At 52.6% G+C, this 26,861-nt stretch overlaps 2 protein-coding genes and 1 long non-coding RNA gene across 6 annotated transcripts; 1 reads left to right on the forward strand and 2 right to left on the reverse strand.

The window, feature by feature from the left end:
* Positions 1 to 3,835: 3,835 nt before the first annotated feature.
* Neil1 (nei like DNA glycosylase 1) lies at positions 3,836 to 10,016 on the forward strand. 2 transcript variants are annotated; one of them, XM_004660362.2, is made up of 9 exons: positions 3,836 to 3,882; positions 5,669 to 6,125; positions 7,246 to 7,365; positions 7,456 to 7,519; positions 7,937 to 8,036; positions 8,380 to 8,507; positions 9,135 to 9,162; positions 9,334 to 9,404; positions 9,558 to 10,016. In XM_004660362.2, exons 2-9 carry the CDS (start codon positions 5,692 to 5,694, stop codon positions 9,750 to 9,752), a joined length of 1,140 nt encoding a protein of 379 aa, XP_004660419.2. In that variant the 5' UTR covers positions 3,836 to 3,882; positions 5,669 to 5,691; the 3' UTR covers positions 9,753 to 10,016. The 2 variants fall into 2 exon arrangements, with proteins under 2 accessions (XP_004660419.2, XP_045016207.1); XM_045160272.1 differs by lacking the exon at positions 3,836 to 3,882 and adding an exon at positions 4,376 to 4,473.
* Positions 7,939 to 8,951, reverse strand: LOC123464012. Its single transcript, XR_006639305.1, has 3 exons — positions 8,834 to 8,951; positions 8,354 to 8,519; positions 7,939 to 8,231 (listed from the first exon to the last, which is right to left on the reverse strand). It is a non-coding gene; the product is annotated as an uncharacterized LOC123464012 (long non-coding RNA).
* A 1,016-nt stretch (positions 10,017 to 11,032) lies between the features above and the next one.
* Positions 11,033 to 25,059, reverse strand: Man2c1 (mannosidase alpha class 2C member 1). Of its 3 annotated transcripts, none has more exons than XM_045160270.1 (26): positions 24,915 to 25,059; positions 24,107 to 24,209; positions 23,588 to 23,711; positions 21,866 to 21,936; positions 19,516 to 19,693; positions 19,092 to 19,281; positions 17,906 to 18,012; positions 17,619 to 17,729; positions 16,835 to 16,927; positions 16,602 to 16,718; positions 16,262 to 16,357; positions 16,030 to 16,175; positions 15,544 to 15,667; positions 14,972 to 15,093; positions 14,801 to 14,886; positions 14,536 to 14,691; positions 14,274 to 14,371; positions 14,092 to 14,186; positions 13,744 to 13,848; positions 13,504 to 13,660; positions 13,250 to 13,393; positions 12,267 to 12,376; positions 12,094 to 12,173; positions 11,821 to 11,969; positions 11,325 to 11,434; positions 11,033 to 11,243 (listed from the first exon to the last, which is right to left on the reverse strand). In XM_045160270.1, exons 5-26 carry the CDS (start codon positions 19,633 to 19,635, stop codon positions 11,117 to 11,119), a joined length of 2,643 nt encoding a protein of 880 aa, XP_045016205.1. In that variant the 5' UTR covers positions 19,636 to 19,693; positions 21,866 to 21,936; positions 23,588 to 23,711; positions 24,107 to 24,209; positions 24,915 to 25,059; the 3' UTR covers positions 11,033 to 11,116. The 3 variants fall into 3 exon arrangements, with proteins under 3 accessions (XP_045016205.1, XP_004660471.2, XP_004660470.2); XM_004660414.3 differs by lacking the exon at positions 24,915 to 25,059 and adding an exon at positions 24,508 to 24,658 and having other exon boundaries at positions 24,084 to 24,209; XM_004660413.2 differs by lacking the exon at positions 24,915 to 25,059 and adding an exon at positions 24,508 to 24,658 and having other exon boundaries at positions 14,092 to 14,239; positions 14,286 to 14,384; positions 24,084 to 24,209.
* Positions 25,060 to 26,861: the final 1,802 nt, after the last annotated feature.

Consider the following 26,861-nt stretch of genomic DNA (forward strand, 5'->3'; position numbering starts at 1 on the left):
GCTGGGCGCGGTGGCGCACACCTTTAATCCCAGCACCCAGGAGGCAAAGGTAGGAGGATCGCCGTGCGTTTGAGGCCACCCTGAGACTACATAGTGAATTCCAGGTCAGCCTGGGCTAGAGTGAGACCCTACCTCGAAAAAAAAGAAGAATGGAGGGTGTGGAGATATACAAAAGTATGGCGATGGGATGAAATATATCTCTCTCCCTCTCTCTCTTTGTTCACAGTAGTGTCTCACTAGCCCAGGACTACCTAGAATTCACCACATAGTCCCAGGCTGTCCCTGAACTCATAGCGATCCTCCTACCTCTCCATGGCTCCCCAGTGCTGGGATTAAAGGCATGTGCCACCATGCCTGCCAGTCAGTTTTTAAAATTTTTATTTATTTGCATGTGTATGTGTGTGGACCTCTCTTTTCCTCTCTCTTACCTGAGTAGTTTGACAGTTGAACCCCTGGCTAATGGGTTTTACAAGCAAGTACCTTAACTGAATCATCTCTCAAGTCCCTTCTTTTGTTTCTGCAAGACAGGGTCTCACTATGTAGCCCTGAACTTACTATATAGCCCAGGCTGGCTTTGAACTCATGGCGATCTGCCTGCCTCAGCTTCTCAAGTACAGGAATTACAGCCTTGAGCCACCATGCCCAGCTCCACAACCGGAACTTGATACACACTGACCTCTCTCTCCACCTTTTTGCAGCATCATGCTCATGCTCCCTGCTTCTTCTTCTTTTTTTTTTTTGGTAGGGGGGAGGAGAGGCTTAAAAAAAGTTTATTCAACAAGCTGGGCCTGGTGGCATACACCTTTAATCCCAGCACTCGGGAGGCAGAGGTAGGAGGATCACTGTGAATTCGAGGCCACCCTGAGATTGACTACATAGTGAATTCCAGGTCAGCCTGGGCTAGAGTGAGACCCTACCTCAAAAAACCAAAAAAAAAAGTTTATTCACTTATTTAAGAGAGAGAATGGGTGTGGGTATGCCAGGATCTCCAACCACTGCAAACAAACTCCAGATGCATGTACCACCTTGTGCATCTGCCTTTATATGTCTACTGCAGAATCGAACCTGAGTCATTAGGTTTCACAGGCAAGTACCTTAACCACTAAGCCATCTCTCCAGCCTGTTCCCTGCTTTCTTATGAGACATAAATTTATTGACCCATTCATTTGCAATAACAACTAACTTATTCCATGCTCACTGTTTGTATATGTTTTATTATTTTATACCCCTTCATATAAATGAGATCATGCAGAGTTTGTCCTCATGTGACTAAGTTGCTGTCTGTGGTAGAATTTCTCCTGTGGTTGAAAGTATTCCACTATGTTTAGATGACACATTAAAAATCCATTTCCCTACTGGACATTGAGATTAGTACTCCACCCTGGCTGTTATGAGGAGGCTTTGACGGGTATTATCTGCTGATTGTGGTGGGCAGTTGCATATCTATTTGCACTTACTAAAACTCACACTCAAGCCAGGCATGGTGGGCTCATACCTATAACCCTTGAACTCATTTTGGTGGCAGAGGCAAGACCACAGCAAGTTCAAGACTTGCTTGTCTACACAAAGAGTTCCAGACCAGGGCTACGTGGAAAAACCATTTCTTGGATTAAAAAATATTTTTTTTATTTATTTAAGAGAAAGAGAGAGGCAGATATATATATATATAGAGAGAGAGAGAGAATGGGCATGCCAGGGCCTTCAGCTGCTGCAAAGAAACTCCAGAAGCATGTGCCACCTTGCGCAGCTGTCTTACGTGGGTCCTGAGGAATCAAAGCTGGTTCCTTTGACTTTGCAGGGAAGCTCCTTAACTGCCAACCCTTTCCTCCAGCCTGAAAAACCATTAAAAAGAAAAAAAAAAAAAAAGTGGTAGCCCACACTTTAATCCCAGCACTCAGGAGGCAGAGGTAGGAGGATCGCTGTGAGTTTGAGGTCACCCTGAGACTACATAGTGAATTCTAAATAGGCCTGAGCTAGAGTGAGACCCTACCTCGAAAAACAACAACAACAAAATAAATCAATGAGCTGGGAATGGTGGCGCACGCCTTTAATCCCAGCACTCAGGAGGCAGAGGTAGGAGGATCACTGTGAGTTTAAGGCTACCCTGAGACTACATAGTGAATTCCAGGTCAGCCTGGGCTAGAGTGAAACCCTACCTTGAAAAAAAAAAAAAAAAGAAAGAAAGAAAGAACGAGTAAACAGGAGTAAAAGTATGAAGGGCAAATCATGGCGATGGGTCAGAAACCAGTCCTACTACTATTTTTTTTTCCTTTGGGTTTTCAAGGTAGGATCTCTAGCCCAGGATGTCCTGGAATTCACTACATAGCCTCAGGGTGGTCTCAAACTCACAGCAATCCTCCTACCTCTGCCTCCCAACTGCTGGGATTAAAAGCGTGCACCATCATGATCAGCTTCTCTCTCTCTCTCTTTTTAATTTGAGGGTGGGGGCAGATAGAACAGGTGCACCAGGGTCTGCAAATGAACTCCAGACACATGTGCCACTTGTGTGTATCTGGCTTTATGGGGAATCCAACCCCGGACCTTAGGCTTTGCAGGCAAGCAATTTAACCACGAAGCCATCTCTCCAGCCCACAGTCCTGCTACTCTTACAACAAAATATAAATGCAGGGCTGGAGAGATGGCTTAGCAGTTAAGCGCTTGCCTGTGAAGCCTAAGGACCCCGGTTCGAGGCTTGATTCCCCAGGACCCACGTTAGCAGGATGCACAAGGGGCGCACGCGTCTGGAGTTCCTTTGCGGTGGCTGGAAGCTCTGGCGCGCCTATTCTCTCTCCCGCTCTCACTCTCAAATAAATAAATAAAGATAAAAAAACCCAAAAAATTAAAAAAATATATAAATGCAAAACACCCTACAGAGACTTTTATATTGTTTTTCCTTTCTCTTCTCCTCTCCTGTCTTATCTACTAAGTGCTGGGATTACAGGTGTGTACCACCCACTGGGCTTCCTACAGAGGCCCAACCTGAACAATACATCTGTCCTGTGAACTCACCACCCAGCGTCACCCCTGCTTCACCCCAGCCACACAGGACTATCTCGGGTTCTGTGGACATGTCATTGAACCCTTACAGTGGTCCTTTCTGGCCAGCAGAAAAGTGTCTCGTCCACAGTTTATTATTTTTTTTCCGAGGTAGTGTCTTACTGTAGCCTAGGCTTACCTGGAATCCACTATATAGTTTCAGGGTGGCCTCGAACTCACCGTGATCCTCCTCCGGAGTTGCTGGGATTAAAGACAAGTCAAGCCGGGGTTTATCCGCGCTTTTTTTTTTTTTTTTTTTTTTTGTGCCTGAAGTTGACATCCAGACCTCCCCTCCCCCACAGAGCCATCCATAGTGCATGCAGCCTCAGAGTAGGTCATTGGCTGTTCCAGCACTTCCTACCCCACAGCAAACGATGTTGTTTTCGTGTGTTACGTCTCACTGGGCATTGCCCCTTAAGGTTACATCGGGTCTCCAGGGATTGCGTTGATCATGCACCTGCGCACGTCCTGCACACAGCTGTACACTGTCACCTGTTTCCTGCTGGGGGGTGTGAGCCCGGCAGGGGACTAGCTGGTGATCCCCATCTCTCCCCCTCCCACACACGCACACAGCTGCAGAGCCCGCTGACACTCTGCGTCCCAGACCAACCCCAGCTGGAAAGACGAACTCCTCCATCACAGCTCAACCAGGTGATTGCTCAAAACTTTCCCCTGGCCCCCGCACTCTGGAGTCTCCCAGCTCAAGGACCCTAGCCCAGGGGTCCGAAGAACTACACTTCCCAGCAGGCTCCAGGGTGGCATCCTCCTCTCCCAGCATGCTCAGAGGGCCACGGCTGGTGTTAACCCCTTAGTGCCTGCAGCGTGTGCGCGCCTCACGGAGCACAGGTACCCGGGAGGGGGGCCATGCGGGGTGCCCACGGGTGCTGAGGATCCACAGGGATTTGGGAGCCGGGGGAAAGGAAGGGAACCGGAGTTAGCTGAGCCCAAGGTTGCAGCAGGGGTGGGAGAGGTTCACCATAGGAATCTGAAAGTATTCCGCAAAATGAACCTTTTCTGGTGCCAGGATCTGGAGGGCGAGATAATAAAGGTTCCCTTCCCCTAACATACCTATGCCCGTGATCCTGCAAGTGGCAAGTCGGGAGGGCAGAGGGGAGGAAGTGAGTTAACCCTTCTTCAGGACCCTGGCACCAGCGGGGAGTCTCTCCAGTTCCGAGTTCCGGAGTCCCACTCACCCAACCCACCATCAGATCTGAGACCCTGGTTCATGTGCAGATGTAGCTCTGCAGCCACCTCGTCCTGGCCCCTACCCTGACCGTGAGGCTGCCATGTCCTGGTCAGGTGGTGGCAGGCGTGGTCGCTCACTGCCCACCCAGCGCCTAGTTGCCACTCCAGCTCTTGGGTTCATCCTCTCCGTGGAGGCTGGACAAATGTCAGATGAATGAGCGGGACTTTCGAGATCTCCAGAGTCTGTAAATTGTGAGACCCCTGAAGAAAAGATAAAGTGTGGGAGGGAGATACTGTCTCAAATAAGGGACAGGAGGCCTCCCTCAAGTGTCAGTGTGTGTGTGTGTGTGGGGGGGAGTAGACAGAGGGACAAAGGCGTGGAGATGAGAAGCGTGGTGTTTTGGAGCCAGCGTGAGCAGGAGAGTCTGGGAAGATATGAGGTGATAGGGACCTGCAGATTTGGGCTGTATTCTAAAAGCAGCAGTGGATGGGCCTGGGGAGATGGTTCAGCAGGTAAAGGTGCTTGCTTGCAGCACCTGACTGCTGTCCCCACCCCACCCGGATTCCCCAGTACCCATGTAAAGCCAGAGGCACAAAGTAGCACACACATGTGGAGTTTGTCTGAAGTGCCAAGAAGCCCTGGTGTGCCCATTCTCATTCTCAGCTTGCAAATAAATGATAAATAAAATATTTTAAAACAGCAGTATTGAGCTGGGAGTGGTAGAGCACGCCTTTAATCCCAGCACTTGAGAGAGGCAGAGGTAGGAGGATAGCTTTGAGTTTGAGGCCAGCCTGGAGCTACAGTGTGAGTTGCAAATCAGTCTGTGCTAGAGTGAGAACCTATCTCAAAAAAAAAAAAAAAAAAAAATCAGTGGAAGCCAATGGAATGCAGGTTTGTGAATATAGAACTTTGTTTTCTCCCTGGCTTCAACTCCCCAGTTCAGTTGGCTTTCCCAGCACTTTTTTTTTTCCCCAAAGTAGGGTCTCCTCTAGCCCAGGCTGACCTGGAATTCACTATGGAGTCTCAGGGTGGCCTCGAACTCATGGTGATCCTCTACTTCTGCCTCCCAAGTGCTGGGATTAAAGGTGTGCACTACCATGCGTGCTCTTTGCCAGCATTTTTTTTTTTTTTTTTGAGGTAGGGTCTCGCTCTAGCCCAAGCTGACCTGGAATTCACTATGGAGTCTCAGGGTGGCCTTGAACTCACAGTGATCCTCCTACCTCTGCCTCCCGAGTGCTGGGATTAAAGGCATGCGCCACCACACGTGGCTTTGCCAGCATTTTTGATGGGGGACAGGGACTATGACCCGGTCAGCATTTTCCTGCCTGTTTTAGATTACCATGTCCCTCCCTCTCTGACATCCAGAGTTCTGTGTAAAACTCTGACGAAAATGCCTACCTCACAAGATACTATCTGGTCCAACCTGCTTTCTTCCTTCCATCACAGGGCCCAGCCATCCCTCCCGCAGAATGCCTGAAGGCCCAGAGTTGTACCTGGCCAGCCACTTCGTGAATGAGACATGCAAGGGACTGGTGTTTGGTGGGTGTGTGGAAAAGTCCTCTGTTAGCCGTAACCCCGAGGTGCCCTTTGAGAGCAGTGCCTACAATATATCGGCCTCATCCCGAGGCAAGGAGCTACGCCTGATGCTGAGCCCCCTACCTGGGGCTCAGCCCCCTCAGGAGCCACTGGCCATTGTCTTTCGCTTTGGTATGTCTGGTTCCTTCCAGCTGGTGCCTGCTGACTCACTGCCACCCCATGCTCACCTACGTTTTTACACGGCTCCACCTGCCCCCCGGCTTGCCCTGTGCTTCGTGGACATCCGTCGCTTTGGTCACTGGGACCCCGGGGGTGAATGGCAGCCAGGCCGTGGACCCTGTGTCCTGCTGGAGTATGAACAGTTCAGGTAGGTGCAGCACCAGGTTGGCTGGACACGATCCTGGTCTATAGGCCTGACTCTGCTGGCACCTAGTTGGCCACTGAGGGACAAGTCCCAGCCCAGACTCAACCTCAGTCCCCTCATTGACTGGACAGTGTCCCTGTGCTGGCTCTGGACAACCAAACCGAACGTGGGCTGGGGAGAACAGCCAAGAGGTGGATGGATGGGCACGGGCCTTGGGACACAGACCCGTGGAGCATTCAGAGCTGGGCCTGGACTCAGACTCCTACTGCTTCTTGGCTCCAGGAGGCCATCAAGGAAAGGGAGAGGGCTTTTATAGTACCGGAAGAAGAGAAGAGGCTGCAACAGGGGGCACAGGATGCCCTACTGGCTGAGTTTCTAAGTTAGGTTTTGGTAGTCTTCCACCGGTCCAGCTGCCCACTAGTCTGTGAAGGTCCTCCTGCCTACTGGAGGAGTAATGACTCACCTGGGATGTGATGAAGGTCACTGACGAGGACTTTTCAGCAGTTCCGTTCCTCTAAAGAGGAAATGTGTGAGTCTCTGTTATGACCCACCTTGTAGATGCTGGGGTGAGCAAGGTGAATACACCCCCTGCTCCCACTGTACTGACGAGGTACAGCAACCTGGACTTCACTGTGTAGTCTCAGGCTGGCCTCAAACCCCCAGCGATCCTCTACCTCTGCCTCCCAAGTGCTGGGATTAAAGGTGTGTGCCACAATGCCTGGCTAATTTCTTATTTATTTATGTATTTATTTTTGGTTTTTCAAGGTATGGTTTCTCTCTAGTCCTGGCTGACCTACAATTCACTATGTAGTCTCAAGGTGGCCTCGAACTCACAGCGATTCTCCTACCTCTGCCACTTGAGTGCTGGGATTAAAGGCGTGCGCCACCACAACCTGGCTTTCATGCTGGTTTTATTGGTCCCTTTCACCTTTCATAGTAAGCAATCATATTGTTCCCATTTAGCAGCTAGGAAAACAGGCTCAAGTCACCCAAATGGTACTGAAACCAGAAGAGAGCTAGAACTGTTTCTCCTTGCACGCAGGAACAAATTCTCCCAGCCCTTCTTCTCTGAGGGATTTGGGGGTGGGGATGGACCTTATACATCAGGGCTGTGTCTCACCAGGGAGAACGTGTTGCGAAACTTATCCGACAAGGCTTTTGACCGGCCCATCTGCGAGGCCCTCTTGGAGCAGAGGTTCTTCAATGGCATTGGCAACTATCTTCGGGCAGAGATCCTGTACCGGTCAGCAGGCAGGCCATGGGCACGATGGCTGAGGTGGGTCAGGAGTGCCTATTGTCACTGCTTAAGCCTAGCCCTTCCCCACCACTCCAGGCTGAAGATCCCTCCCTTTGAGAAGGCCCGCACAATTCTGGAGGCCCTGCTGCAGCGCCGGCCGGTGAGGGCAGAGGGTGATGTGCACTGGCACCATTCTTGTTGGCTTGGCAGGAATTGGGTGTCACTGGCTTAGTCACAATTAGTGTGGACAGGGTGTGTATGTGGGGGGTATGAACCACACTAAAAGTCCTGTTGATCTTAGAGGGAGCGGTCTGTCAATTTGTATGTTATTTATTTATTTGAAAGGGGAGAGAAAGAGAGAATGGACATGTCAGCGCCTCTAGCCACTGCAAATGATCTCCAGATGCATGCACCACTTGTGCATCTGGCTTATGTGGGTACTGGGGAATTGAACCTGGGTCCTTAAGCTTTGCAGTCAAGTGCCTTAACTGCTAAGCCATCTCTCCAGCCCAAGTCTGTCAATTTAAGTATGGCTTTGCTCTGTGCTGAAGCTCAGTCCTACCTCCCTCTTCTTCAGAGCCCAGAGCTGACCCTGAGCCAGAAGATCAGGGCCAAGTTGCAGAACCCAGACCTACTGGAGCTGTGTCACTCAGTGCCCAAGGAAGTGGTTCATCTGGGTAAGGCTTGGGCATGCTGAGATGGCCAGTATAACCCTGGGCCACTGCCTTCTTCAGGCCCTGGGGGGATGGGAGTCTGCAAACCCTATTGTCACTAATGGACGAGGTCTCTTGGCCAGTGTTTGCTTCCTCCTAGTCTCCCAGGCAGCAAGCAGGGCAGGATGGGGAGGCCGTGACCTTCAGTGGGACGTCAGCCTAGTCACACAGGGAGGAGGGTGAGCTGGGTCCCTGACTAGTTCAGCAGCTGGTATAGCTGGAATTTGGGCCCGGTTGAGCCAGGCTCCCCTACTCCTCCCATGCCAAGTCTGCCCTCTCACCTCTACACAGTTGCTCTGTCCCACAGGAGGCAAAGGCTACGGGCCTGATAGTGGAGAGGAGGACTTTGCTGCCTTTCGGGCCTGGCTGCAGTGTTATGGCGTCCCAGGCATGAGCTCCCTGCGTGATAGGCATGGCCGCACCATCTGGTTCCAGGTTTGAGCCCTACTGCTCACACAGGCAAATAGAGACTCTAAGGAAGCTGTGGGGTGGGGACTTGGGGCCACAGGGCAGGAGCTGTACTCTTCCCCAGAGCCTGTGGAGGCTCACCACGGGTCACACTGCTCCTGAGGGTCTAGTTCTGCTCATGTGATGCCCCTCCCCTCCTCTGAGCCCCAGGGTGCAAACGCAGCTCAGCTTTGCTGATGTGTGTGTGTGTGTATGGGTTGGGGTCTCAGGCTTCTTAGGCAGGGGTTACTGCGGAAGGATATATTCTATTTGGAAGGATATAGTCTTGCCACTCCAAGGAAAAGTGCCCTTACCCAACCTCGGTTGACTCGAGGATTATTCTCATTCTGGGCTGAAGAGATGGCTTAGTCGTTGGGGTGCTTGCCTGCGAAGCCTAAGGACCCATGTTGGACTCTCCAGATCTCACGTTAGTCAGCTGCACAAACATGAGGCAAGTGTAAGGTCACACATGCCCATTAGGCGGTACAAGTGTCTGGAGTTCAATATCAGTGGCTGAGGCCCTAGCACCCAATTTCCCCCCCTCTTTCTGTTTCTTTCTCTTAAATTTAAAAAAATAAAAATAAAAAAAAGAGAATTCTTCTCATTCTATTGTAGGGTGATCCTGGACCACTGGTACCCAAAGGTAAGCAGTGTCTAGTGAAAGAGCTTAGGTAAGAGCTGAACTTCTCAGGACACTCCCACAGCCCATCATACATCTCCAACCCTGGAGTCACCCCCCCCCACACACACACAATAGTTGTCTAGAGAAAGGGGCAGAGACAACAGTCTCCAGTCACAGTACAATGTTCCACAGGGGGCAAGTCTCGGAGGAAAAAGAAGTCCAAGGAAATGCAGCCAAGAGCTGAGGACGAGGATGCAACTGAGGTACGGCTGCAGTTCCTGCCTCCGCTGTACTCTGCTGCCTGGCTGCGTCTCTCAGGCCAGGCGTCATGGGAAGTTGGGGGGGGGGGCAGGGGGGAGATCCCAGTAAACCTCCTGTATGAAAGACCAGCAAGGACATGTATCTCCTCTATCCAGGACCCTCTACCTCCAAGCAAAGGCCTTCCCAGAACACCAAGGGCCAGGAGACATCGTTCTAAGAGTGCAGCTCAACAGTCTGAGGGGACCAGCCTCCCTCAGGACCCAGAAGCTCCCACAGGCCCTGGCAGAGGCAAGAGGAAGACGCGACAGGCAGCTGCGGGCCGGCTTTCCTCAGCACCCTCCCTGGGCTGAAACGAGGGACCTCAGAGAGCAGTGCGGGATGTGTGGACACAGGAGGGAGGCCAGCTGTCTCACCCGCTCCCCCAGCTTGCCACAGACCCTGCGAGAGTAAGGCTGACACTGCATCCAGGGAGCGTGCTGTGATTTCAGCCTTTCAGCAACAGGGTGTCCTGGCTTGTGCCCTCCCGCTGCTTTGCTATGGTCCGGGTCCTGTCTGAATTCCTGGCAGCATTGAAAGGCCGTATGCTCCAGGCTCTGCGGCTATTCTCCACCCAATTCTTTTTGTTGTTATTATTATTACTTTTATGGTTTTTCGAGGTAGGGGTCTCACTCTAACCCAGGCTGATCTGGAATCACCCTTGTAGTCTCAAGCTGGCCTCGAACTCATGGCGATCCTCCTACCTCTGCCTCCAAGATGCTGGGATTAAAGGCGTGCACCACCACGCCTGGCGGTATCTTCCACATTTCTTTTTACAACCTAATGAATGTGAACTTCTTTTGGGCTGGATGCATAAGGTCTACAATGGTCAGGTTGGAAAGGCCTTCTGACCAGCTCCATTTCCTTAGCAAACTGAGCCTACCTCCCAGTCCTGGAGGCTCTATCAAAGGACAGTCAGCCTCTAGGAACAACCTCTCCAAGGGAGTGCAGGCACTTTGGCTCAGGCAGCTCAGGTGCCATAGCAATTCCAGTACAGAATTCTTTTTTTTCAAGGTAGGCTCTTGCTCTAGCCCAGACTGACCTGGAATTCACTGTGCAGTCTCAGAGTGGCCTTGAACTCACAGCGATCCTCTTACCTCTGCCTCCCCAGTGCTGGGATTAAAGGTGTGCCCCATGACGCTCGCTCCAGTCCAGGATACTTTAGGGCCCATGGTTGTTCTCTAGCCTGGCCCTGCCTACAGCTTCTCTCCCAGTGGCCTTTCCTCCCACCAGCCAGAACTTACTCTCCAGATCTCTGCCCCAGTCCCTAGCTCTCCACCTGCTGCACAGGGAGGAGCTGTTTAATCTCATGATCTCTTGACTTATGGTCACCCGAGGCCCCCAGTATCTCAGGTGGGTGCTGAGACCTTGTACACACAGGTTCGTTTGCTAGCTCTCACCCCTGGGAAGGAAGAAATTCTCTCCCACAGCCTGAGGAGTGGCCCTAAGGAGATTGCCCTGCCCTTGCCTGCTTTTTAGTCTCCAACAGACTGGGGGTGAGGTCAGAGAAAACGCACTCCAGGTGGTGGTGGGAGCCTGACGTAGGGTCCGCAGTGCCAGCAGGGGGGACTTCATGGAAAGCAGTGGTGAGGAGTTACCAGCAGGACTGACAGAGGATTTATTGTACAAGAGGCTGGGGAGACAGATTGAGGTGTTCCTAAAGTCTTCCAAATTAGACTTAATTTGGTGGAGGCTGAAGCACAAGCAATAGGGACCTCACTTGGAAGGGAGAAAAGGTGACCTTCAGGCGGTTGTCCTGGAGTGCCAGGTGGCCAGCAGGGTCTCGCTCCTCCAGGAGGTTGCAGCTAGAATACATACGAGAGAGGCCGTAAGTCTGACAGGAGTCAAGACTCCCAACCCCACCCTCATCCCGCACATCTACTCACAGGAAAGCCTCCTGAACTGGTAAGGAGATGTGCAGCCAGCAGTCCACATGGCTGCCGTGGGCCTCGTACAGCCTCAGCACCAATGTGCGGTTCTGAGAACTCTTCTCCGCCTGCCCAGGGAGTCAGGATAGTGGACACAAAAAAGACCCTGTCTGGGTCAGGTGTGGTAGCGCACACCTTTAATCCCAGCACTCAGGAGGCAGAGGTAGGAGGATCACTGTAAGTTCGACACCAGCCTGGGACTAGGGTGAGTTCCAGGTCAGACTGGGCTAGAGCAAGACCGTACATTGAAAGGAACAACAAAAGAAGAACCTGCCTGTCCATCCCAGGACCTGCCCCAGATCACCCTGCCACGTGCCTGTCTGATGGTCTCTAACACCACAGCAGATCACCCCACCATGTGACTCTCTGATGGTCTCTAACACCACATCAGATCACCCTGCCACGTGCCTGTCTGATGGTCTCTAACACCACAGCAGATCACCCTGCTACATGCCTGTTTGATGGTCTCTAACACCACAGCAGGTGAGGACAGGGAGAAGGCGCTCCAAGCGGTGGCCGGTGCGGGGCCTGGTGTGGACAGTGCCAGCAGGGGGAAGTTGAGGTTGTAGGCAGCTTGGATAACACCAGCTTCTTGGAAGGAGCCTGGGGTATGGCCAGAAAGAAATGCATGGTCCCCAGAGTACCCCTAGTGAAGTTGTGGGGCCAGGCTGAGGAAGAAGTTTATCCACTGGAGGTCCAGAAGGGCCAGACCACACCTGGTACTCACCTTTGTGTGGCATCAAGGCGTATGTGAATTCATGGCGCCCCATGTCAGCAGTAGCATCTGGGGCCTTAGGTGCCCGCAACCTGGGGTGGCAAGAGGTAGGCTTGGCGTTCCAGCGCAGGAAGACTCCCACTGGACCCCACACGTGCTCCAAGGCCTGGTAGGCACCTACTCACAGCGAGAGGCTGAGGACATTGTCTCGCACTGATGCTCCATACTTGCAGTTGTTGAGCAGGGCTAGCCCAAAGCCACACTCTGAAAGATCTATCCAGCGGTGGGCCCAAACCTGAAGGGGACAGCCAAGACCCTGATGGCCTCATTCCCTTCTTTGTACTCCCCAGTTTTAAGAATAAGTAAATAAACACACACACACACACACACACACACACACATATATATATATGTTGTTTTTTTGAGGTAGGGTTTCACTTTAGCCTAGGCTGACCTGGAATTCACTATGTAGCGTCAGGCTGGCCTCGAATTTATAGAGCTCCTCCTACCTCTGCCTTCCGAGTGCTGGGATTAAAGGTGTGCACCACCATGCATGGCATAAAATATTTTTATTTGCAAGCTGGGCATGGTAGCACACGCCTTTAATCCCAGCACTTGGGAGGCAAAGGTAGGAGGATTGCTGTGAGTTCGAGGCCACCCTGAGACTACATAGTGAATTCCAGGTCAGCCTGGGCTAGAGTGAAACCCTACTTCAAAAATACAACAACAACAAAAATATTTGCAAATTTGCAGAGAGAGAGACAGAGAGAGAAAACCAGGGCCTCCCACACTGCAAACAAACTCCAGGTGGTGTGTTCTGTGCCAATGTATGTATATCTGGCTTTATACATGGGCACTGGGGAATCAGGCCTTGCAAGCACGACCCTTAACCACTGAGCCATCTTTCCATCCCTACTCCCCAGTTTCTAGAGCTACTGTCACTCTTGCTGTGGAACCACAGCTCAACCTCTTTCAGCCTCAGTTTCCTCTAAATGGCCCAGAGTATCAAACTAAATGGAGAGCACTGAGTCCAAGGTCTGGCACACGTTAGGAAATGACGGCTGCTGGTTTCCTTTCCTCTGGTCTCCTCACTATACAAGTAGTCTAGCCTTTCCTCAGCCCCGGAGGAGGCCGGAGCCTCCCCTTCCCCCATCCTCCCATGTCAGACCTCAAATCGAGCCCAGTCCCAAGAGGTGTTTGAGTGGGTAGGTCGCTGTAGATGCCCAAACTGGATCTCATAGGTGGCCTGGGTGCTGCGCACGCGGGCAGGGAACTCCACTTTCAGGAACTTGTGGGCCTCATGCCAGTGCACCTGGGAATAGGATGGAGTGGGGAGCAAGGGGCGGGGAGAGACACAGGCTGGGACTGGCCCTCCTCACCAGTCATTCCTGGGGAAAATGGCCCCCTCCCCAGCCCTGCTACCTCGGTGTGGAAGCAGACATAGGGACAGCCAACATCCAGCACAACCTCCTGGCTGAGTCGGCTGTTGGGGCTGATTTGCAGCAGGAACCAGACGCTGCCCCGGAGGCCACCCTCAGTGCCCACAGCCAGGGTTCCTGCCTGACCCAATACAGGCTTCCTGTGGGACAGAGGTGGGAGGCACTAAGCCAAGGGAGCAGATATTCCCAACCTCAACCACCCCTAGGTCCTGCCGGCCTGTACCGTGTCTCTAGGTGGTAGTCCATGACATCCCATGCATCCCAGTATAAGGGCACGTCATCAAACAGCACAAACTGGTTCCCCAGGGCGCCCTCAGCAATGGCCTCCCTGGAAGGACATAGGGACTGAACCTTGTTCTCTCCTGCTGTCCTTGGTGGAGTGGAGCTAGGTAAGCACACCCAAGGGAACAGGGGACTCCTAGCCCAGCCTGCCCGGTCCCATCTGTGAGAAGGTCCCAGCCTAGAGGCACCAGTAGGGTGCTGTGGGCAGTTCTGGGGCTACCAGTTGGGGGAGAACAGGGTGTAGGATCTACTTTCCAGGCAAAGGGAAAGAACAGTAAGGGTTTGGCACCTGCCAGAGGCCACCAGGACTAGGGAGATAAGGCAGCCAGTAGGATCCAGTTTCACCCGGATGATGCCATTGTCCAGAGTCACAGAGCCATCAGTCTTGGATAGGAAGGGTCCTTGAGCTGAGTCTGAAGGGCTCTCCCGGGCCCACCCTGCCCCGCCCCACTAGGAGCCCCCGGGACTTACCTCCTGCACCACAAACACGGGCTGCTGGGGCAGCAGGGGCCGTAGTGAGGTAGGGGTGGGAGCCGGGGCATAGCCCACGCTGGGCACCGTCACCAGGGCTGGGAATGAGGCCTGGGCATCAGTGCTGCCTCCCTGACCTTCTAGAAACTTTGCTCGGCAGTGAAGGACATGGCTCCTTCTGAGAGCTCGGGGTGGGGGTGGGGGAGATTCCTGTCATCGTGTCCCTCCTGCTGCAGTAGTGGCCTTCCCCCTCGGGTCATACCTAGGCTGTGGGCACCGCCAGACCTGGGCAGGGCCACCACTTCCGTGCGCTTCCAGGGCAGCGTGTTGACGATGAGGAGGGCCTCAGGCCCGGGCTCCCCAGCGCACAGGGCTGCGGCCGCAGCACCAAGCAGCGCGCTGCCATGGGAACGAATGTCTGAAGAGAGACTGCAGGTCATGGGCTGGCAGTGGGTCTGGGATCGCCCGACTGTCCTGCTTCGGGCCCAGCCCTGGGTGGGGAGTGGCAGGACTACTGGCAGCCTCACCTTTATAGTGGCTCATGGCATCCTCTGCCACCTGCTGGATGCAGCTTCCAGTCACCACATCATGGAACTGGTTCAGGAGCAGGAGCCTGCAGGAGCCGAGGTGGTGATGGGGAAGGCTGGCAGGGGCAGCTGGGGGAGGAAGGAGCAGCAGGGTGCGGGCACAAGGCTGACCTCCAGAGGTGTTGCAGCTGGGCCGCTGGGTAGAGGAACTGGGCACTGCGGGCCAGGGCCAGGCTGCTGAGCAGCTCCACGTCATGCAGTATCTGCTCACATTCCCGGTTCCCCTTCTTGAGCTGCACGCAGGCAGGAGAGTCAGTCTAGATTCCACTCAGCGTCCCAGACACTCGCCAAAGCCGTCACTTTTTCTTTTTTTTTGAGGTAGGATTTGACTCTAGCCCAGGCTGACCTGGAATTCACTGTGTAGCCTCAGGCTGGCCTCAAACTCATGGTGATGCCCCTCCTTCTGCCTCCCGAGTGCTGGGAATAAAGACGTGCACCACCACGACCACCAGCTTTCCCTCTTGACAGCCTCCCAGGGCCTCCTGTAGGCAACTGGCCCAGGTGTCCTCCTCCCTCTGCTCCCACTCAGTTCTCCTCCAGGGAGGCTCTGGCCCACGGCCCTAGCTCCTGCACTTCTCTCCACGCCTCTTCCTGAAACAGTAATCTGAGCTCTGCCCCTGCTGCCTCCCCAGCCTCCGCACACCAAGGCCCCTGCTTGCTAGGCTTGGCAGCTTGTCCCGGACCTGGGCATGAGTGGTGTAGGTGCCATTGTGCAGCTCCAAGAAGAGCTCTCCGACCCATGTGCACAGCTGTCCCGAGTCTCTCTCCAGTGCCATGAAGAGCTGCTCTGGAGACGACAGCTGCACCCTGAGGGAGAACACAAGCCCAGGCTGCCAGACAGGCAGATCTTGGTTCCGGGCTAACCCTTCCTTCCCAGAGCAGGCCAGGCAGCTAGCCCGACATGGGAGCCACACCAGACATCTCCTTGTGCACAGTGCCAGCTCTGGACCCCCAGCACTGGTGTGCTCAAGCCCTTCCTACCCTCAGCATCCCCCCACCACACCTGATCCCCAGGGTGGGAGCCTGGAACAGCTGACGGGCCAGGATAGGAAGCGCATGAGGTCTGGGGGTGGGGCTGAGCCCCAAGTATGAACAGAAGGCAGGCTTAAGGCAAGGGCTGAGGGTGGGGCTATATGGACGTCAAGGGCTGCTATTGGCCCAGGCCTGACCTGGGCAGCCCGTCAGTATTGCCCAGCCGCTTCAAGCGGTCCAGCATGGTCTGTGTGGGGCCACCACCCCCGTCCCCGAAGCCGAAGAGGAAGGCACTGTGGTTGGTCCGCCCTTTGTCCCGGTTGTTGGTCACGGTCTTCAGCACCTGAACAAGAGGGGACAAGTATGGGTCAGCCTAGGATAGGATTCCCCAACCCCTCTGGCCTTCCACTCCCAGCCATGTCTCCTCACCTCCTCCACATTGCCTTGCATCCCATAGGAGTCTCCTGGTGGGAAGTGGACCAGCACACGGGAACCGTCCAGCCCCTCCCAGAAAAAGGTGTGGTGCTGCCAGCAGAGACAGGCAGGGGAGAGGCCAGAGTCAGGCCTGAGGCACAGCAGGCTTTCAGTCTCTGACCATGCTCATGTCCACTCTGTGCTCCTGGCAGGGGCCTGTCTACTCTGGGGGGGAGGGGTGTGGGGAGGAGGGGACTTGGTGATATGTCCAGGGCCTTTTGATAAGCCTGGGAAGAGGTGACTAGGCCAGGTGGGATCCAAGCCCCTATGACCCTGACCCCTAGGGCTTGCTTACTGGGAAGGAGTTCACCAAGTTCCAGCTCAATTTCTGTGTCAGGAAGCGTGTGATGCCACAGCCACGCATGATCTGGGGGAGCTGTGCTGAGTAGCCGAATGTGTCTGGCAGCCAGAACTGTGGGGAGAAGACTACAGAGCTGCTGGAGGAGCCACTCCAGCCTCCGCCTTTGGGCACTCTGGGCCGAGTCCCAGCAACCCATGCATGGCCTGCTGTGGCAGCCCCCAACCTACCTCAGTGCACATCTTCCCAAACTCCTGCAGGAAGAAGTTCTGGCCCTGCAGAAACTGCCTCACCATGGCCTCTCCACTGGGAAGGTTCCCATCCTGCCAGTGAGGGGACAGCGAGGCGGCTAGGGTCAGTGCCCCATGCTTGCTCTGAAGGAGCCAGGCTGCTCCAACACAGTTACATCCAGGCCCCAGGAAGTCTACTCCCTCTCTTCAGGCCAACTGCTCACCTGTGTGAGAGTAGTTCTCTCACACATGCAGGAAGTCCATCGCCCTGCTGGAGACCTACCACCTTTTGGAGCCTGGGTCATGGGATTCCAGAGATTAAGAAGCCTTGCCAAGGTAGAGATATGGCTCAGTGGTAGAGTGCTTTCCTTGTATACATGAGGCCCTGGGTTCAATTTCCAGTGCCACAAAAAGAAAAAAACAAAACAAAACAAAAAAAAAAAAACAGAGAGAGAGGTAGGGGGTGGAAATGTAGCCCAATTGCTAGAGTGCTTGCCTAGCATATATGAAGCCGTGGGTTAGATCCCCAGCACAGTATACGCTGGCCACGGAAGTGTACGCCTTTAATCCCAGCACTCAGGAAGTGGAGGTGGCCCAGCCTGGGCTACATGGGACCTTGTCTTAAACAAAATGAATCAAAACAAAAGCTAAAAGTCCTGCCACAAAAGGGCAGGAATGACTTGCAGCAAACAGTTAACAACAACAAAATAGAAAGGGTGCTATGACATATGGCGAAGGCCATGGCCACAGGGACCAAGGCTGTGAGGGTGCTAAGTGTACTTACCATCTCCACCCAGGTGCCCCCCACGGGCACAAACTGCCCACGGCAGGCAAACTCCTGGAGCCGGGATCGCAGGCCAGGATAGTGGCTCTTGACCCACTCGAGTTGCTGTGCCTGTGGGGCACGTGGGATAGGAGCTGGTCAGAAGTGACAAGGACCCCGCTCAGGGTCCAGCACCTGGGGGCTCTGTGGTTAACTGAAGGTGAGGAACATTTTGGCCCTCAGGCCTGAGAAGCCCCCAGAGCCAAGGGAACAGCAGACCCACCCGCTCCACGTAGCTGCCCTCTGACCTGGGAGCAGGCGAAGATGAACTCGGCGTTCTGCTCCATGAGCTTCACGGCTGTCACCCAGCTCCGGGCACATTTCCGCACGGTCTCTTTGAAGGGCCAGAGCCAGGCTAGAGACGGAGGGGGTGGGGTGAGGAAAGTGGCAAGGATCCTGCTCCGCGCAGGTCTCCAGCCATCCCCGCTACAGCACTGTGCGGACTCGGGCTAGCCCCTCCCGTCGCGGCCTTCCGCCCTGCAAAGCCCTGTGACGTCTCTCTTCAGCCATTGCTTCGAGTCTCTTCGGTGAGGGGATGGGAGAAGGCCACAGGGCCATAAGGTGAATTCTACAGGTGAGGACATGGGGGTACCAGGCTCTGTAGAATAAGGCTCAGCTCTACCTCCCACCCAGAGGCAGGTATGCTGGAACAAGGTATAGGTGGGCCCATCTGCGTGAGCTGTCCTGTGGGAGGAATTCCAGCCATTCTTGACCTCTACTTCTGGACCAACCTTACCAGGGCAGGACTGCACACTGTGGCTCAGCAGAGAACCCTTGTTCAGAAACCTTAGCTGCATCAGAATCAACAGTGGGGAGCTTGTTGAAAACGTACTATTTCCAAAGCGGGGTGATTTACACCTGTCATGCTAGCATTCAGGAGGATGAGTTCAAGGCCAGCTTGGGCTACCTAACAAGACTCACTCTCTCACACACAAAGATAGCTTCACAGACACTGCAAACTCACACACGAAGTTCAAAGTTCAAAGTCTAATCCTCCTGGAAAACCTGCCCCTGTACTTGGGGACTTCTGGGATGATCCTTTACTAGTTCCACATCACTCCTCTTTGAGGGCTTGGATATCCTTAGAAACTTTCCTAATCCTCACTGAATTGAAAGGTCACCTTGTCCAGGAAGCGTCTTTGGATCTGCTCAACCTAGCTTGGCTAAACGCCTCTTCTGGTCTACCAGCCCCACATGCAGCATCACTATGCCTGGCTACTCTGAGATGCTGCCCCAGCGCCTGTCACGGGGCCTCCCGAGGCACCAACATCTGTTGAAAGAATCCATAAGCTATAGCAAGCAGAGCCCACAGTCCATTACCCCCGTCCCATTATACAGACATGGAAAAACTAAGATCCAAGAGGGGCAAGAAATTGCTTAAGAGGGCACAGCTAGAGCTTCGAGGGCACCCTGACCTGGCCAGCTGTACCCTACCTGTATCAATGTGGCAGTGTCCTATAGCATGGATGGTATGTTGGCTTTCACCACCACGTTGGCCAAAGAACTTGGAGGCCAGGGCTGCGGCCACTGGGTAGGTGTCAGGCTGGGCAGGGTCACACACGTTCACCATTTGGTTGGCTGTGTAGAGGGCCTGGAAGCTGCGCTGGTTGTCGTCCCCGAGGCCCTGCGACAGGGTTCTGTCCCTCAATCTCCTCGCAAGCACCACTCTAGAACCAGTGGAGCTCACCCGCTTCCAACCCTTTACTCCTACTGCTGCCCCAACTGAACACCACTTTCATTTACATGGCGAAACACCTTTTCTGCTCTGAATTAGTAGAGTCCCAGTGACCTGACCCAGGAAAGGACCAGCCTTGAGCAGGGGTCTAGAGAGGGACGGGGGTGCAGGGGGCACTGGTACCTTGGCTATGCCCAGCAGCAACTCCAGATCTACCAGGAGCTTGTGGACGTCCCGATGGAACACAGCCAGCTCGGCCCGGCTCAGGTGGAACATCTTCTCAGGGTCAGGAGCTGCGATCATGCTCCCCTTCCCGGCCCCCAGGAGCCCATTGCAGGCTACTTCTACATAGAGGGTTAGGCTACAAACAGGGGCAAGCGGTCTCAGGCTAAAGGACTAGCAGAGGACGCTAGGGGATTGGGGAAGAATGAGTACTTGCAGAAGGCAATGGAGCTGACCCCTCCCCATTTACTTCCAGGATCCACTGCTCAGAGGTAAGGCACCATTGTGTGTCAGGGGTGTGTGTGGGGGGGAGGGGCAATCCAAACTTATTTCCTACTGGGGAATATTCTGCCTCAGTCGGAGTAAGGGGGTAAGTCTGGACCCCTGTGAACCTCACTGCTGTTCAGCTTCCTAGTTCCAAAGCTGTGTGTGCAGGACTGTCTTAGTCTCAGAGTCCTCTTTGCACAATACAAGCCTGTTTGGATCTTTCGGCACTGACATTTACACCCAAGCTCCAGCAGCCAACACAGGGCAGCCAGTCCTGGCAACAGCACTTGGCTAAGTAGAATATTCTGCCTGAGCTTGAGAGAGCAAACTCCAGTTCATGAGGGAAGCCTTCTTGACTCTTTAGCCCCTCCCAGTCTAGCAGATTCCCATTAGTTGATTGCAGTACTTCCCTCCACAGCCTTCAGCTACGGCAACATTCTATGCGTATTTGTCTCCCTTTGCTGTCAGGGACTACGTTACTCATGGCCATACTCCCTGTGTTTGGAAGTATTTGAAAGTGTTCAACCAATATAACAATGTCTCAGAAAGTTTCTTTCACAGATTACCCTCATTATAAAATGGAATGTAAAAAGCAGGATGGACAGCCTAGCATGGTGGCACATGCCTTTAATCCCAGCACTCAGGAGGCTGAGGTAGGAAGACTGTCCTGAGTTTGAGGCCAGCCTGGGGCTACAGAGTGAGTTCCAGGTCAGCCTGGGCTAGAGTGAGACCCTACCTCAAACAAAACCAAAACAACAACGACAACAAAGCAGGAACAGGGCTGGAGAGATGGCTTAGCAGTTAAGGCACTTGCCTCCAAAGCCCTGACAACCTGGGGCTTGATTCCCTAGTACCTACGTAGAGCCAGATGCATAAAGTGGCACATGCATCTGGAGTTCATTTGCAGTGCTAGAAGCCCTGGCACACCCATATTCTCTCTCTCTCTGATTGCAAATAAATAAAAACATAAAAACGTAGGAGCAAAATTTCATCTAAATATAATTTCAACTGGTAAAAATGAATATTTACTCAAAGAACATTGAGTACATGAATGCTAGAATGTTGAGAATGGTTATCTCCAGGTTGTATGATAATAAGTGACATATCTTTGCATTTTCCTGTATTTACTACAAGTAGGGAATTATTATTATGTTTATTTATTATTTATTTATTTTGTTTTTTTGAGGTAGGGTCTCACTCTAGCCCAGGCTGACCTGGAATTCACTATGGAGTCTCAGGGTGGCCTCGACTTCACAGCAATCCTCCTACCTGTGCCTCCCGAGTGCTGGGATTAAAGGCATGTGCCACCACGCCCAGCTATTATTATTATTATTATTTTTGTTTTTTTGAGATAGGGTCTCACTCTAGTCCAGGCTGACCTAGAATATACTATGGCCTGGAACTCACGGTGAACCTCCTACCGCTGCCTCCTGAGTGCTGGGATTAAAGGCGGGTGCCACCATGCCTGGCCTAAATATTATTTTTATAGTCAGGAAAAAGTTAAGCTTCCTGGGATGTAGAGATGGCTTAGCAGTTAAAGTGCTTGCCTGCAAAGCCAAAGGACCCAGGTCAATTTCCCAGGACCCACATAAGCCAGATGCAGAAGGTGGCACATACATCTGGAGTTCACTTGTGGTGGCTGGAGGCCCTGGAGTGTCCCTTCTTTCTCTCTCTCAAATAAATACACAAATAAAGAAAATACAATTTTTTAAAAAGCTGGGCATGGTGGCACACATCTTTAATCCCAGCATTTGGGAGGCAGAGGTAGGTGGATCACCATGAGTTCGAGGCCATCCTGAGACTACATAGTGAGTTCCAGGTCAACCTGGGCTAGAGTGAGACCTTACCTCAAAAAAGCAAAAAAAAAAAAATAAATAAAAATAAAATAAAATAAAATAAAATAAATAAATAAATAAAATAAAATAAAATAAAAAGTTAAGCTTCCTAAAGCCAAACTATGTGAGGTGGGGTGTACTGGAGTTGGAGGTGCATCTGATGTCACTCAGTCTTCCTCTGGGTCAATAGTCTATGGAGACTGACTCACCTACGGGGGTCTCCTTCTCCCAGCTTATCAGTCAGGACATAACTGGTTTTTTCACCCTCTTTGGTCAATCCCTATAGGAAGAAGAGAAAGGGCTTAAGAGCCTGATCTTTGGAACATCCAAATGAGGTCATAGCCAAGGGAGGCCATGACACCCAGCTGGCAGCCCTGGGTGCTCTCTTTCAGGGAGGGCCAAGAAGAATCTACCAGGAATCTCTGGTAGTGCTACACCTCTCACTGTAGCCAGCACATGACCATCACATGGTGCCTGGTTGCCGGTTTTTCATGGTCTTATGAGAAGGATCCTGGGCAAGGGTTAAGAGGCCTAAGAGTGGGTTCTAGTGACCACTGCACCCATGTATATAAGAAAAAAAATTATACAACATGAGCTAAGTATGGTGATATAAAAGCCAATTATCAGGGCTGGAGAGAAGGCTTAACAGTGAAGGCATTTTTTTGCAAAGCCAAAAGACCTGGGTTTGATTCCCCAGTACCCATGTAAAGCCAGATGCATAAGGTGGTGCATGCGTCTGGAGTTCGTTTGCAGTGGCTAGAGGCCTGGTGTGCCCATTTTCTCTATTTGCCTTTCTCCCTCTCAAATAAATACATAAATATTTTAAAAGCCTATTATCTCAGGTACTTGGAAGGCTAAGGAAGGAGGATAAGTTTAAGGCTATCAGCCTGAACAATTTAGCAAGACCCTATTTCAACATTTAAAAAAGGGGGAAGCAGCCGGGCATGGTGGCGCACACCTTTAATCCTAGCCCTCGGGAGGCAGAGGTAGGAGGATCACCATGAGTTTGAGGCCACCCTGAGACTCCATAGCGAATTCCAGGTCAGCCTGGGCTAGAGTGAGACCCTACCTCAAAAAAAAAAAACCAAAAAAAAGGGGGGGGGAAGGGATAGAGAGATGGCTTAGCAGATAAGGTGTTTGCCTGGGAAGCCAAAGGACCCAGGTTCGATTCCCTAGGACCCATGTAAGCCAGATGCACAAGGGGGCGCATGTGTCTGGAGTTCATTTGCAGTGGATGGAGGCCCTGGCACACCCATTCTCTCTCTCTCTGTCAAATAAAATAAATAAATAAATAAATAAATATTTTAAAAAAAGATCAAACCCGATAGGACATTTAACACTTAACATTGGTTACATTTCTAGGGAATGACATGAAGGAATAAGAAAGATCTATTACTTTAGGGAAAGACAACTGTCTTACTTTACAATCCTAGCATTGTCTGAAAGTACTACCTATAATAAAAATTCATTTTATTGCCAGGCACAGTGTGCACACTTTTAATCCAAGCACTTGTGAGGCAGGGGTAGGAGAAATGCTGAGTTCAAGGCCAGCCTGAGACTATATAGTGAATTCCAGGTCAGCTTGGAATACAGCAAGACCCTACCTTGAAAAACCAAAAATAGATAAATAAATAAACAAATAAATAAATAAATAAAAGCAAAAAACCAGGGGGCTGGAGAGATGGCTTAGCAGTTAAGGCGCCTGCCTGTGAAGCCTAAGGACCCAGGTTTGATTCCTCTAGGTCCCAGGTAAGCCAGATGCACATCGTGGTGCATGCATCTGGATTTCGTTTGCAGGAGCTAGAGGCCCAGGCACGCCCATTCTCTCTCCCTCTCTCTCTCTCTGCATCTAATAAATAAATAAATAAAACGATAAAAAAAAGGGGGGCCCAAAATGAGATCCTATTCAGCCCGAGGGGAGGGCCCCTCACCTGGACAGGTTCCCCATCACGCCAGACCAGTCCTTCTCCATCACTTTCCCAGCAAAGGTGAACTTCCCGGCCCACCCATGCTTCGGGGATGATCAGCTCTACCCGGAACCAGCAGGTCCACCACCTGCAAGAGAGAGCCATCGGGTTGGGCCTAGAGGTGAAAACCCGGTCCTGGCACAGGTCTTGGATTCCCAACAGGGTCCTGAGATTTTTCTCTAAGCATCTGCAGGGTCACCAGGTGATCCAAGTGAAGCGATACAAGTAGAGAGGAACGGATGGGAAAAGAAGGCGACCGAGTGGGTGGGGTGGGAAGACCTCTCTCGGGGTGGTGGGGAGAGGAAGAGAGAGAGAGGGAGAGAGATCGGAGAAGAGGGGCCAGCAGAGGGCGCCGCGCGGCCCCACGTTAGCTGCCGGGGCTAGAAAACAGTGGAGGCGCGGCCTTTGGTATCAGGCCGGCCCGTCGGGGCGGGGCTGGTCCAGGCTGGGCGTTACCCACGTGGGTCCGAAGCTGTCGCCGACCTGCGTGGGGCTGAAGTCCTGTTGGACAGCCTCCTGGTAGGGAAGCCGCTCGGGCGTCAGGAAGCGGGAGAGGCCGGCCAGCGGGTAGCTGTCTCCGAAGAGCCTAGGGGAGGGCGGGAGTGAGCCGCTGGGCGCGTGCTTGCGGCCGGCCGCTGTCCTCCCGTGAGCTTGGCGGGTGGGGCAGGGGCTTTTCCTTCCGCCGAGCACGGCGAGGGAGGACCGCTTGACAGCGCCGCGGCACGGAACACCCCCCCCCTCCTCCCCGCGCCGTCCTCTACCCGCTGCTCCCGGGGAGCCCGTCCCGTGTGCGGCGGCGGACACTTTGTCCCGCGGCCCTCGGGCGGCCCCGGCCCGGGTTTCCCTCCGGAAGCGAAGGCAGGGACGCGGGCCGAGGGCCGCACCTGCCGCGGAGGTTACAGTCGGTGAAGTAGCGCGGCGACACGAACTTCTCCACCCGCTCCAGGGTGGTGCGCCAGTGCTTCAGGGCCGGGGCCGCCATCGCGGGATGACCACGCCTCGCTCGCTCGCTCGCTCTCTCCTCCCCCCCCCACGGAAGACTTTCGGAGCGGACCGAGGCCGGAAGCCGAAGGTTCCGGCATCCGACGGGCGCCTTCCATACCCGAGCAGCTTTCCTTGGAACACCAGCTGCCGGCGACCCTTGGCAGCCGGGAGGTGAAGGCTCGCCTGTCTAGCCCAGCTGGCAGAACCAGGGTAATTGGTCCTTAAATTAAATGAAGTGTCCCCTCCCTCCCCCGCTTTTATTCGAGGTAGTAGTCTCAGGGTGGCCTCGAACTCACAGCGATCCTACCTCTGCCTCCCCAGTGCTGGGATCAAAGGGGTGTGCCACCACACCAAGGCTTCAAATGTGAAGTTTGAGGAGATCCCTGGAAAGTCCTAGGATAGACTTGAGACCTTCATTTTTGCTCAGAAGCCTTCAGCTTCCTTCCTCTGCAGCCGCTGCGTGTGGCTTCCTCCCTGAAAGGAAGAACTAGTCTTTGTATGATGTGAAAAGCGCCTGGTGTTTTCAAACTGATGGTTAAAGGATAGGGAGGAAAGGCTTTGCGCCCCACTAACCAACCCTCCCCTTCCGCTATTACGTGCTTGATGTAGTATCACCAAAGCTCTGACTTTGAGACTGGCTACTAAACACTGAAGAGCCCAAAAGAATGTATTTCATTGACTTCTAGGAGAGCCATAATGCCAGAAATCGACCTCCAGTTAAATTTCCATCACTAGTATTTCACTGGCAGCTTTACTTTCTTCGTAAATTTGCTTGTCTTCCTGTCTGTAAAGCCATTAGAAAGAAAGAAAGAAAAAAAAGCACGCATAGTAGTCTATATTATTTGTGGGTTTTTTTTTTTTTTTTTTCCCAAAGTAGGGTTTCACTTTACCTCAGGTTGACCTGAACTCACTCTGTAGTACCAGGTTGGCCTTGAACTCACAGTGATCCTCCAATCTCTGCCTCTGGAGTGCTGGGATTAAAGGTGTGTGTCACCACACCTGGCTAGCCTTGTGACCAAGTATAAAATTAACCTTTTGCTGCTTGTGTTTCTTGCCTATTGGTTGATCAGTTGGGATTTTTTTTAGCTTTTCGAGGTAGTCTCATTATAGCCCAGGCTGACCTGGAATTCACTATGTAATCTCAGGTTGGCCTCCAACTCACGGTGATCCTCCTATCTCTGCCTCCTGAGTGCTGGGATTAAAGGTGTGCACCACCACCCCTGGCTTTTTTTTTTTTTTTTTTAATAGCAAATGGGCACACCAGTGCTCCTTACCCTTGCAAATGGACTTCAGACACATGTACTTTATGCATGTGGTTTTACTTGGGTACTGGGGAATTGAACCTGGGCTGTTAGGCTTTGCAAGCAAGTGCCTTTAATCATAGAGCCATCTTTACAGCCCCTTGGTTGGGATTTTCTCCTGACCTGATCTTGAACTCCTGACTTTCAGGAAGGTGCTGTAAACAAAACTAGACATCAGCAGCAATAGCTGAGGTTGCTCCAGATCAGATGGAGCCAGATTTTCTCAGAGTTCCAGTCAGTATGACCTTGAGGGAGTGGAGGGAGGCTGGGCACATTTTGGCTAAGAAAACTTCAGCTCAGTATGTCACTCTTCCCTCAAGTCAGGCATGGCTCTAGCTTTGCCCAAGAAATCTCCTTTTCTTCCCATGAAGCTCTTTTGCCACCCTTAGTGTTTTGCCTTCCAGCAACCACAAATAAAAGTACAGCATACACACAATGTCCTTGAGTGTGTGATGCCAGCAGAGGCTATGCAATGAGACTCTTTCAGATGACATGAATAAAATAGAAGCTTGACTTGTGCTTTTAAAATCCAGGAGTCAAAAACTGTCTTTATTTATGGTGATGGTGAGGATTCCTAAGTAAAAATAAAAAAAAATGATAAGATGGTGCAGTGTGAAACGTTCCTGGTGTACAAGTACAAGGACCTGAGTTAAGATTCCCAGTACCTATTATTTAGAAACTGGGCATGTGACAGGCATACAGGTGGTACCTGTAATCCCAGCACTGGGGGGGGGGGGCTCAGACAAGAGGATTCCTGGGGCTTGCTGGCTACCTTGTCTAGCCAAGTGGGTGAGTTCTTGGTTTAGTGAGACACTGTCTTAAACAAAAAAGCCAAAAAAACTTGAAATCTGGGCTGGAGAGATGGCTTAGTGGTTAAGCGCTTGCCTGTGAAGCCTAAGGACCCCGGTTCGAGGCTCGGTTCCCCAGGTCCCACTTTAGCCAGATGCACAAGG

The sequence above is a fragment of the Jaculus jaculus genome, chromosome 10 (assembly GCF_020740685.1).
Source record: "Jaculus jaculus isolate mJacJac1 chromosome 10, mJacJac1.mat.Y.cur, whole genome shotgun sequence".
Lineage (NCBI taxonomy): Eukaryota > Metazoa > Chordata > Mammalia > Rodentia > Dipodidae > Jaculus > Jaculus jaculus.

Coding starts and splice junctions, on each gene's coding strand:
- Man2c1 (XM_004660413.2), bottom strand. CDS start 24,605: ATGGCGGCCCCGGCCCTGAAGCACTGGCGCACCACCCTGGAGCGGGTG. Junction 16,176..16,261: donor TGCAAGGCAATGTGGAGGAG/GTGAGGAGACAT, acceptor CCTCTTGTTCAG/GTGCTGAAGACCGTGACCAA. Junction 14,692..14,800: donor TGCCATGAGCCACTATAAAG/GTGAGGCTGCCA, acceptor GTCTCTCTTCAG/ACATTCGTTCCCATGGCAGC.
- Neil1 (XM_004660362.2), top strand. CDS start 5,692: ATGCCTGAAGGCCCAGAGTTGTACCTGGCCAGCCACTTCGTGAATGAG. Junction 7,366..7,455: donor CGGGCAGAGATCCTGTACCG/GTCAGCAGGCAG, acceptor CCACCACTCCAG/GCTGAAGATCCCTCCCTTTG. Junction 8,037..8,379: donor CAAGGAAGTGGTTCATCTGG/GTAAGGCTTGGG, acceptor TCTGTCCCACAG/GAGGCAAAGGCTACGGGCCT.